Source organism: Sinocyclocheilus grahami, unplaced genomic scaffold (genome assembly GCF_001515645.1).
Source record: "Sinocyclocheilus grahami isolate Dianchi unplaced genomic scaffold, SAMN03320097.WGS_v1.1 scaffold256.1, whole genome shotgun sequence".
In the NCBI taxonomy this organism is placed as follows: Eukaryota; Metazoa; Chordata; class Actinopteri; order Cypriniformes; family Cyprinidae; genus Sinocyclocheilus; species Sinocyclocheilus grahami.
The window spans coordinates 314,922-326,438 of record NW_015505435.1 but is presented as its reverse complement, the minus strand read 5'-3'; the positions used below and the strand labels follow the sequence as shown (position 1 = coordinate 326,438).

Below are 11,517 nucleotides of genomic sequence, written 5' to 3'. Positions count from 1 at the left end.
GCATGGGTCAAAATTATAGATTTTTCTTTTATGCCAAAAATCATTAGGATATTAAGTAAAGATCATGCTCCATGAAAATATTTTGTAAATTTCCTACTGTAAAAATACCAAAACTTAGTTTTTGATTAGTAATATGCATTGCTAAGGACTTCATTTGGACAACTTTAAAGGCGATTTTCTCAATATTTTGACAAAACGTATTATTTTGATTTCCAAATAGTTGTATGGTTTGTTAGGATAGGACAATATTTGGCTGAGATACATCAATGGAAAGCTTATTTATTCAGCTTTCAGATGGTGTATAAATCTCCATTTTGGAAAATTGACAGTTAAGACAGGTTTTGTGGTCCATGGTCACAAATTAGTAGAAAGTGTAGAGGCCCATGCTTTGAATGACTTCTGCACATCTGTGGCCGCAGGACATCACTAGTTTCTCAGACTGTGCTGGTGTGATCTTGGTCCACTTCTTCCACTCTCTTCCATAGTTTGGTAACTGTAGTTGGTTTCTTAGCCATAACATTGTTGCCAAGGATTTTCCAGAGATTTTCAATCAGGTTTAGATCAGGACTGGGCTGGCAATTTCATTATTTCAATGTTCTTGACTTCAAGGAACCACCTTGTTTTGTTATGTGACAGGGGCATTGTCTTGCATGAAAATTGTTGGCTGATTGGAAGATGCTTGCAGGGAAGGAACTGCATGTTGCTGAAAGAGGTTCTGATAAACATTTGTATTCATGTAGCTGTTTAAGAGGCCCAAGTTCTGCTGTAGAAATCATCTCTCAAACCATGACTCCTCCACCTTTCACTGACTTCTTTACGCAATTTGGCTTCAGTCTTTCCCTGTTTGATGCCAAACATAATGTTTCCCATCGGACCTCAGCATGTTCCTCAGCAAAGGTGAGCCTAGCCTTTTGATTATTTCTGCTGACGAGAGGCTTGGTCACCGCAGAGTGTGCTTTCAGTCCGATTTCTCTTTAATGTGCTGAGACAGGTCCTTACCATGTTCAGCACTGAACTGGCAAGCAATTCCACCTGCAGTGTTGAACCAATTCCCCCTTGAGAGTCTCTGCATTATCCTGTCTTTTCGTGCATTTGTCTTATGTGGACGACCATCCTTTTTGGGGGACTTAAATGAATTAGTGTCATTGTAAAGCTGCAGATTTGGGATGACAAAGTTCTCTTGCAGTGGCTGAAAGTGTCATCCCTTTGGCCTTCATTTGGACAACTTGCTGTCACAGGGTTTCAGTCCCTTTGCCACCCTGCCATCTTTCAATCTCAGTTAAAATTGGAGGAATGCTGCCAGTTAAATAGGGTTTATCATAAAATTAAGGACATTAGCATCAGGTACCATGCAGATTAACACCAATAACTTCTCTAAATTAGAGATAGTTGTAAGTGTTCTCTAATTTTGAGTTCTTTTTCAAATATCTAATTTAAGTTTGTATATATATGTGTGTGTGTGTGTGTATGTATGTATACTGTGCTTCAGAATATACAATTAATTTATGAAATATGCTTAAAAAAACTGCCATTCTACTTCTATTAGGATAACTTCAAATAGAACTAAGCAATGACCTTGAAATTTTGGAAATTCTAGGTCTCTAATTTTGATCTCCACTGTATACACATAAAAAATATTTCATGTCATTTTCATCTTAAAAGTCTTTGTTTTCCACCAGGATACACATTTTTGGCACATTTTTTTGTCATATTTTTTCATTTTTCATTCATTTTTTCAAAAGTGAATCCTTAAAATGAATTTAATTTAAGGATTAATAAGTGATGAAGCCAATCAGCAGATATGGGGATGGTTAGGAGGCCATGATGGTCAGAGGCCAATGGACGAATTTGGCCGGGATGCCGGGGTTACTCCCTTACTCTTTTTCGAAAGACATCCTGGGATTTTTAATGACCACAGAGAGTCAGGACCTCGGTTTAACGTCTCATCCGAAAGACGGTGCTTTTTGTCAGTATAGTGTCCCCGTCACCACACTGGGGCGTTAGGATATATATATTCTAACACGTTTTCTTGGAAATGGAAAGAAATTATATTTAAAGTAACTTCAACAAGATCTTAATAAGAGTCCCTTAAGTTTAGGCACTACAAGAAAAATAGATGACAGCATGTTATTGTTCAGAGGACAAAATCTAACTCCAGCCAGGCAACTAAATTTAGCAGTCTTGCTGTTTGGGTGCTAATCTTCATCATGTTTGGGTTAACGTTACATATACAGTTTGGAATGGGCTATATTTGTAGTGTACAAAATATCGCTGATTTATAAGAGAAAACAAAATTTGCGACAGACATGATTAATTTTACAGCACTCCACATTCATTTCAGTGATATTTGCAAATGGTCGCAAAATCGTAAGACTGAAAGAGATTCAACCAGAGATGGTCTTATTTTTTGGAGATACCAAAGTCCACAGCAATGCTTTGAAGAAAGCGTAACGGCCAACTTGGATCACGTGTGCCTTGATGACCAATCACATTATACCCCCACTTTATCAGTACTTTATTCTTGAACAGATGACACTGTATTAAGCAGTATATAAAAAGTGTTTCTGTTGCTCATAAAAAGGTTTCTGTGTAGTTGACAAATGTTGCATTTAATTCACTTTATCTGTGATAAGACTATGCAAACACTGTGAGAGCGTCACTACCGGGAGCTAGGGATGGGCGATACCTCTTATTTTATTTTTGATCCGATACCGATATTTTCAAGCCCAGTATCGTCGATATCGATACCTCTAAACTAAACTGATCTTTTAAATTATTAAAATAATATAATCAGTAATTATACTGACTTAATGTTAGATTTTTAAAGCCGTGGTTTTTTTTTACATTTCATAGGCCTTTTTTTGTTTACACTGTCAGAAATAAAATATACTATAATTGTATTTTAGCCCTTTACTGGGGCAGTAACCTCAAAGGTGCACCTATACCACTAAAAGGGAGCATTAGTACCATACAAGTATGCATGCTTTAAGGGTAGATAAGTTACAAAGGTGCACCTTTGAGGGTACCTCATGAAAAATAAACATGGTGTTACATAAGTACTAAAATGTATTGTTATTATTATTATTACCATGGTAAATTTTTGGTTACTGCAGTTTTACTACAAATACTGTGGTTACTGCCAGGCTGTTGTACTTCTAAATGTGAAACTTTAGCATATTTCTTTCTGACAGATTTATTAAAAGCAATTACAGAACATAACACAATCCATTTGAACTTTTAACAACCAGTTTAAATAAATTTACTTGCACAAACTAGCCAATTTAAAATAAATATTACATGTACACAAAAGTTTGGGGTCAGTAAGATTATGTAATATTTTTTAAATAAGTCTCATGCTCACCAAGGCTGCACTTATTTGAACAAAAATATAGTAAAACAGTAATATTGTGAAATATAGCCTAACCATTAAAATAACTATTTTTCTATTTTAATATATTTTAAAATGTAATTTAAAATGCACCTGCGATCAAAGCTGAATTTTCAGTCTTCAGTGTCTCACGATCCTTTAGAAATAATTCTAATAGCCTATCATTTGCTGCTCAAGAAACATTTATGATTATTAGGCTATTGCTGCTTCATATTTGTGTGGAAACCGTGATGCATTTTTCAGAATTAATTTTATAGTAACAATGATATGTAATGTAATGTAATAATGTGGCAATGGTTTCTTAAGATCTACTTATGCTTCTGATGCTTTTGGGAAACGCAGCCCTATTTGAACAAACACTGTGACTGAGCCGATATGCAGATATGGGGATGGTTAGGAGGCCATGATGGTCAGAGGCCAATGGACGAATTGGCCAGCGAACGCTGTCTGTAGCTGGGTTTCCATCACCCTGCTTTTATGCGCATTATCGCATCAGAATCGAGTAAAAATGAATTTCGAATAAAAATGCCTTAATTCGCAAAAAAGTTTTTACGCTAGCTTGAGGTGGTTTTTGACTTGTGCGAAAAAGGGTTAATGCGAATAATGGGAGATGGAAATGCATTTTGCGAATAAATTCCTCCAAGCGTAATTTATTATATAGCTTATTTTCTCCTACTTTTCTTAGTGATGTATATAGTGGCAGTTTATCAGGAAGTGATGATTTTGTTCTCTTTGACTCGTTGGATGGAAACGGTGCTTGTTCGCAAATGTTTTGTGCGATATTCCAGTTTTGCGCACAAGTTAAATTCGCAACTTTGGATGGAAACCCGGTGATTGATTGGTTCTGTCTTTCAGTAGTTGCGTGTGTTCCGATGAGCAGGAGAAATAGTTCTATCCAACACAATTGTTCGCTAGTATAGTCTATTTTTCCACTTAGAAGCATATTTTATGGACCGAATTTCTTGATAAATAAAATTAGTGGTTAAAAATGCACTTTAGAATCGATATTTTTATGTGAGGATCCAGGGCCGTTTCTAGGCATAGGTGAGCTAGGCGGTCTCCTAGGGCGCCACCAGCTGAAGGGGCGCCAATGAGCGCACGTACTGGCACTTTTAGCAGGGTTGTGATCAAGAGTGGCACATTCACCCTGAACGGACTTCCTGTTGGTCGTAGCTAATGACTGTAAATTAGAAAGTTGTCCGGCTTGATGAGAACAATATATGTACCACGTTTGGTGACTGTAGCTAAATCTAATCCCCCAAGTTTTGTCAAAAGGTGGCGCTATAGAGTGCCTCATCCACACACTTTTATGAGCTTTTGCCAGTGTCTATATATCATTAATACTTATATGTGTGTTGAGTTTCATGCAATTCTAAGAATGTTATCTGACTGCCGCCCCCACTGGATCCCCGAACATTATTGGGCTAGAGTACTGTCAATCTCTGCCTGATTGTTGCATGCAAAGTTTGCATTTGGAGCGCGGGCTAGTTTTGAGCAGGGATGGGCGTATCGATCATAAGTATCGATATATCGATACTGACGCGAGTATCGAAAGTATCGATACTCAAAACTAAAAATATCGATACTAAGGTGTGTTTTATTTACCAGTGATTTTGTTTATTTAAAATAATAATAATAATGCGTACAAATGCATTGAATTGGACAAATAACCTTTGTTCGCAAGTAATTGTGTAGGATAGAACTATTTTCTTGCTCATCTGAACACATGCAAATGTTACAAGACAGAACCAATCCCTCACAGAGAGCGTTCACTCACTTCTAAAAGTGCATTCAAACAGGGCTGCGTTTCCCAAAAGTATCATAAGAAAGCATTAAAGCTTTTGGGAACGGCAGCCCTGAACAATACTTATCAGGGGACAGAAAAAAAACATATGTTTGAGTTATTTCACAATAAACAAATTGAAATAGTAGCCTACATAGTTTGCGCAATTACATTTATTTAAACTGAACGCTGAAAGATAATATAGATCATGTTCTATTCTGTAATGTTAATAGAAATCATACACTGTCAGAATAAAAAGGTTGCATTTTATGCGTGCAACAGTCTGTCACTGGCAGTCCCTTATGATAATGAACTATGGTTTTACTAAAGTGACCATAGTTCCACTGTAGTATTTGTAGATTTGAATCATGTGTAAACAAAAAACACATGTGTAAACAAAAATATAACCTAATAAATTACAATTAAGGTGTATTGAATGTTAAAATGTGTTTTAAACAAAGTTAAGTGGTTATCATTACCCATTTTACTCTTAGTAATTTAATAATTTAATACATTTCATCATTTAAAAGTTTAGTTCAGAAGTATCGTATCGGTATCGACGATACTGCCTTGAAAATATCGGTATCGTATCGAAAACAAAATAAGTGGTATCGCCCATCCCTAGTTTTGAGTAGTGATTCATTTGACGGGTTTTCTTTTGAAAACCTGGCAACCCTGTTGACGTCTCCACCTTTAATTCCGCCGCGACTGCAAGCGGCTGCTCTCGCCAGCTGGTGGCAGGCTAATATAGTTCATCTCGAACAAGCCTAATATTTTTTGTGTGTTGTCCTTAAAGAGCCACCGTACGTCTGAGGAAACCACGATGAAGTCCTAAAAAAATAAAAGCTGCAGAATAAACCAACTTTACCTAAAGACAGATTGAGATATGACCCGTGCTTTCGTTTTGTTGTGACGATTACGTCAATTATTTTCAACAATTTAAGCAGATAAAGTTAAACCTCATTTTTGAAGCCAGTATTGTGATATTTTTCATTAACAGGTCTCCACCTCTGTGATTGTGAATATATCGGTCAAAGGGCACATTGCAATGGCATTTGTATTGAGTTCTGCCTTCAGAAGTAAGTCATAGTTTGATCATCTGACTGCATTTGTTCAAATACTCGCATTAACAATATTCACTGTTTGTATAAATGTTATTGTGATTCAGTATTGAACAGTGGATGGAAGAATCAAACCTGTTAGAATCAAAATGATAAATTGAGTTCTTTTTGTAAAGCATTTACATTGGACAGTTGCATTGACGTTGTAATGAAACATTTGATTTGTCTGTAACTGCAGCTGAATGTAGGTGAATGTGTCATTACACACATACTGAGTTCAGTTAACTGGGTGAAAGGTCACATGCTCAATAATGTGTTAATTCTCCTTTTGAGTGTAGAATACAATACATATAATGGATAAATCTAAATATCATAACGATATAGCATGCAGTTGTAATTGCCAGCTGGAAAGTGTGTTTAAATAAATAATATAATAATGCATAAATGGTGCAGATAAGCTATGAAAAACATTCTATGTTTGGTAACCTGATTTACGATTAATTACAATTAATATTTAAACAATTAAAGCATACATTTTTGTCATTACATGACACAAATCTAATTTAACAACCACTTTTAACATTTAACTAACTCCTTTGATTTCATAACATAAAGTTATGTAACTTTCAGAAAGATCAGTAACTTTGTAATTGTGTAACTTGTTATCTACAAGTCATACGTTTGGAATAATTACATTTTTGTTATGCTACATTTAATAATTACATTTTTTTCTAATGCTCACCAAGGCTGCATTTATTAGATCAAAATATAAAAACTATGGAACGATATTCCGGACAATTTTCAAATAGAATAGCAAATTGTATTTTCAATTGCGTTTTCAATATGTGGACGCATAAATTGTGACATAATCCAAATGCAATTGCAAATCCTGCATTAGCGTTTGCATTTTCGCTTTCGCGAACGCACAGTGACTGCCAAATTTCAAATGAAAAAGCAAAGTCCATTTGCAACTGTATTTCCCATGTCTTAGGAGTTACGAGCCTGTCATATTTAAATAGCAATATTAATTACCACGTCTGCTTTTTCACTCTCGCTGCGTCGCGCATGTAACCTGCCAAAACTCAAATGGAATCGCAATTCCTTTTGCATTTGAATTTCCGACGTCTACATGGAAAGCTGCCAATCAATGTGAGGGGGCGGGGCTATACTAGGGGGCGTGTTTGTGTTGGGAGGTGACGTCACTCACAGACGACCGTGCCGAATGCTCTGATCAATGGAGGTGATCGGTAAAGGCTCCGCTAAAGGCAGCTACCAATCAGTTTCGTACCTGTGTGAACGAACAGACAGTGCAACCTTCTTGGCACAATACATAATTATGTCTTTTTTACCCCAAATGTAGGGATTATACTCTGCTAACAGCGGGAGCCACAACGGTACTCACAATAAATCAATATTCACTATAAACCAAACGCTTTTCACCTGTCTCTGCATCTCTCACTGTTTACAATCACTTACACTTTTAATCCGTAATAGTGTGTCACACCTGCCTCAAGACCTTTTACCGTTTGCACTGCACTTGATGCACAATATCGTTCCATAAAAAACAGTAGCTAATACTGTGAAAATTATTACACGATTTATAATATTTGTTTCCTATTTTACTATATTTTATTTAAAAACGGGATTTATTGCTGTGATGGCAAAGCTGAATTTTCAGCATCATTTTTCCAGTCTTCAGTTTCACACGATCCTTCAGAACTAATTCTTATATGTTGATTTGGTGCTCATGTGTGTGTGTATATATAAATATATATATATATACAGAATTTGAAATGGTAATCTTTTGTAATAATATAGCAAAGTTTATAAAAACTGCGATCCTCTACTTAATTTTGTCAGGAATACTCCACATATCTTTGCTTATTTATAATGTTTTTTTATTGTTATTTTTATTTTTTTAAACCTATGGATCTCTTCTTTCTGTTGTTTTATTATATTTTTATGTATAATTATTCAGTTGCATTGACAATTCATGTGGGTGCTAATGTTTTTTTTCTTTTTCTTTTTTAACGTACTTCTCTGTTTTATTCTCCTCCTTGGGGGCGGGTGGGGGATAGGGACCACTGAGGGTTATGACTGTTCATGTTTCACCCTTAGTAATTGTGAAAAAGAAATGTGTAAATTTGTAATATTGCAGTATCCTTTGTATATTAGAAATAAATGTAAAAAAAATAAATCCAGATCCATATGTAAAGTACATTTAGTTGGTGTTAAACTATTCCTCACCTGTTTAGTAGTTCCTCAGCTGTGTCTTCTCCTCTGCATGTTAGAAGTGTAAACCTGTGTATTTGGTCTGTGTTTTGTGATTAGAACAGGCTTTGTTGATTCCGTTCATGAACGCTGTTAGAGGAATGTCTTCATCAGGAGGACCGACACCCCCCTTCACAACCCTGTCAGTCACCCGGCCAGCTGAACCCATCACTCACGTCGAGTTCTGCCGCCCGGAGAAACGCAATGCAATGAACAAGGCATTCTGGCTGTATGACGTCTATGTCCATATCACATGCTACGAATAATTAATTTCCTTTAATTTCCTTTTAAGATTTCCTGTAATGCTTCATAAGCAATCATTTCACAAGTATCTCATCCTTCATATTGGAAAGAGTGCCCATTTTATGCCATTTCTATGTTAAAATGTTCTTATTTGGTGGTATGAGATTAGAATTTAAAGTGCACATTGATCTTAGTTATCTAAAATATTTGCAATCATGTCATGACAGGCTTAGCGATGTTCATGTGTGTTGGTGTTACTTCTTTGCTGTGCTGAATTACTGTATTTTTGTTTCACCTGTAGTGAAATGGTTGACTGCTTCAATCAGATAGCTGAGGACTCAGAATGTCGTGTCGTGGTTTTCTCAGGTGCTGGAAAGCTCTTCACTTCAGGTAAAGCCATCAGACGTCTTGCCACATATGACCAGTTGCTAGTCTAGTCCTTTTGTTTTATTGCAGTTTTGTGTTATCTGTTGATTGATCAGACTGTTCCTCATAATATGACAATCCATTTTCAAATTTTCATGATGTTTCATATCAACAATGTTTTGACCATTGGCAACTGAATATAATTTTTTTTATTTTGTTAGTTTTATGGCGATCTAGACCTAGATATTTAATTTTCTAAATTTTGCTTGCCTGTGCAATACTCAATGTCACAGTACTGCATGTAGGGGTTGCTGTGCAATTGGTAGAATATTCTAAGTGGTGTCTGTGTAGTTGTTTTCTGGCAAAAGTCAAAATTGCCCACCGCTGTCTCCTTAAATGTAAGGATTTTTTTATACCTATAATTTATTCATCAGATGGAAATCTGAACCACACAATGCAAGGTATAATTCATATCCATAGCACAAATGTTGCAGTAGTTTAATGCTTAGGGTTAGGGGTTTATTGAAATCAATTCAATATGAGCATTAGTTATAGTAATACGTGCCTTAGCACACACCACTAACACTTCTTAATGTATATATATTTAACTGCAGCTGGAGAGAGACATTCATTCTGCAGCACTGAAGAGACATAGATTGCATACTTATGTATTACATGCCATATATAAATATTTAATGTAATAATCTTTGTACAGGTATTGACCTCATGGGAATGGCCAGTGATATTCTGCAGCCCGAAGGTGATGACACAGCCAGGATCTCATGGAATGTGCGCCGTGTCATAACTAAATACCAAGAGACCTTCTCTGTTATTGAAAAGGTTACTTTTTAAAAGCATCATACTGTGAAAGCATATCAATACGTAGATAATAATAAAAAAAACATTGAGATCTAGGTAATATGGGAAATATAAGGAAAAATTAATACAAAAATATGCACGTTATGCATTTGAGAACTGCGAAAGGCATGCCATGAGGATGTTTGGAGGATTACAAGATTTTAAGTTGAACATTATGTTTGGCTTTAACAACCAGTCCATTCCAAGATTTGGATTTAGAAATGTAAACAGTCAACTAGGCTTTATCTCATATGCAGAAATCATATTTTTCATCATGTCTCTTGTGCTTTATTGTACAGTGTCCAAAACCAGTGATTGTGGCCATTCATGGAGCATGTATAGGAGGAGGTTAGTTCCCTTTCGATACTACACTCATACTGCATCTGCTAGATGCATATGGGAAAAAAGCCTTTTTCTCCTGAACTGAAGCCTTTTCATTCACGCAGTGAAACTGCACGGCCATTGGTTCGTGCAGTGTTTTAAAAACGAACCAATGGCTAGGCAGCGGAACTGCACGAGCCTATGGCGACGAAGCCAGCCAAAGCCCGCCAGAATGGGCGGGGCATCTGGCTATATAAGTGGGCGTTCGCCACAGGATTCTCAGGTTTCTTCTCCTTCAGCGACGACTCTACGTCCTCAAGCTGATCCGAAGCCGCTCGCCGTTGACATGCCTTCGCAGCTGGAATCGGGGACCTCTCAGCACGTCTGACCTGCTTCTCCGCCGCTCCAGCGACGCAGCAGTTCCGGTCCGGTTCCCCTGCCGCCATCCGGCGATATAAAAGAGCTTCTAAAAGAGCAAATTGGCATTGTTGCAAATGCCACGCCGCCACACGGAGTGCGTTTCCTGCTTGGGGAAATCCCATGCTGAAGCTGCGCTCACGGGAGCTATTTGCTCCCACAGCGAGAGCTTCAGTCTCGCCTCTCTCCGCTCACGGATTGCTTTCTTTTCAGAGAGCGACTCCGTCCCCCGCGCCCTCCCATTTTCTTCCTCTCAGGGACCTATTCCCCCATCCATTTCTCCCGGTCTGATCAGCGTACCTCTGCTGGTGCGAGCGACCTGATCTCATTTGGGGGAAGTGAGTACGAGCTGCTTGATTACAGCATGTCATTGGCATCATCGGATGCAGAGGAGCTGTTGGGCTTGGTAAATGACCCCACCCCCTCGCTATCGTCTGCACCCAGCGCCACCAAAGACGGGATGGATGCCGAGCTTCTCCGTATCCTCTCCAAAGCGGCTGAAGAGCTGGGTTTAGAGTGGTTTTCGCCAGAGGAGCCCTCTCGCAGCCGTCTGGACGAATGGTTCCTGCCGGGGCACCACCAGGCTCCTCGTCAGCGTGCTTCTCCGTTTTTCCCGGAGGTCCTTGACAAGCTCACCAGATCGTGGCTCGCTCCCTACTCCACCCGCTTCTGTACTGCTTCTTCATCCGCCCTCACTTCCATCGACGGCGCTGAAGAAAAGGGGTACGATAAGCCACCTCCCCTAGATGAGTCAGCGGCTGCGCATCTCTGCCCGCCCATGGCCATCGGCTGGAGAGCAAAGGCCGCTC

At 38.1% G+C, this 11,517-nt stretch overlaps 1 protein-coding gene across 1 annotated transcript; it reads left to right on the top strand.

Moving 5' to 3' along the window:
- Positions 1-5,965: 5,965 nt before the first annotated feature.
- On the top strand, positions 5,966-10,323 carry LOC107598808 (delta(3,5)-Delta(2,4)-dienoyl-CoA isomerase, mitochondrial-like). Its single transcript, XM_016290239.1, has 5 exons — positions 5,966-6,250; positions 8,564-8,732; positions 9,048-9,136; positions 9,828-9,952; positions 10,270-10,323. Exons 1-5 carry the CDS (start codon positions 6,220-6,222, stop codon positions 10,321-10,323), a joined length of 468 nt encoding a protein of 155 aa, XP_016145725.1. The 5' UTR covers positions 5,966-6,219.
- The last annotated feature ends 1,194 nt before the right edge of the window (positions 10,324-11,517 follow it).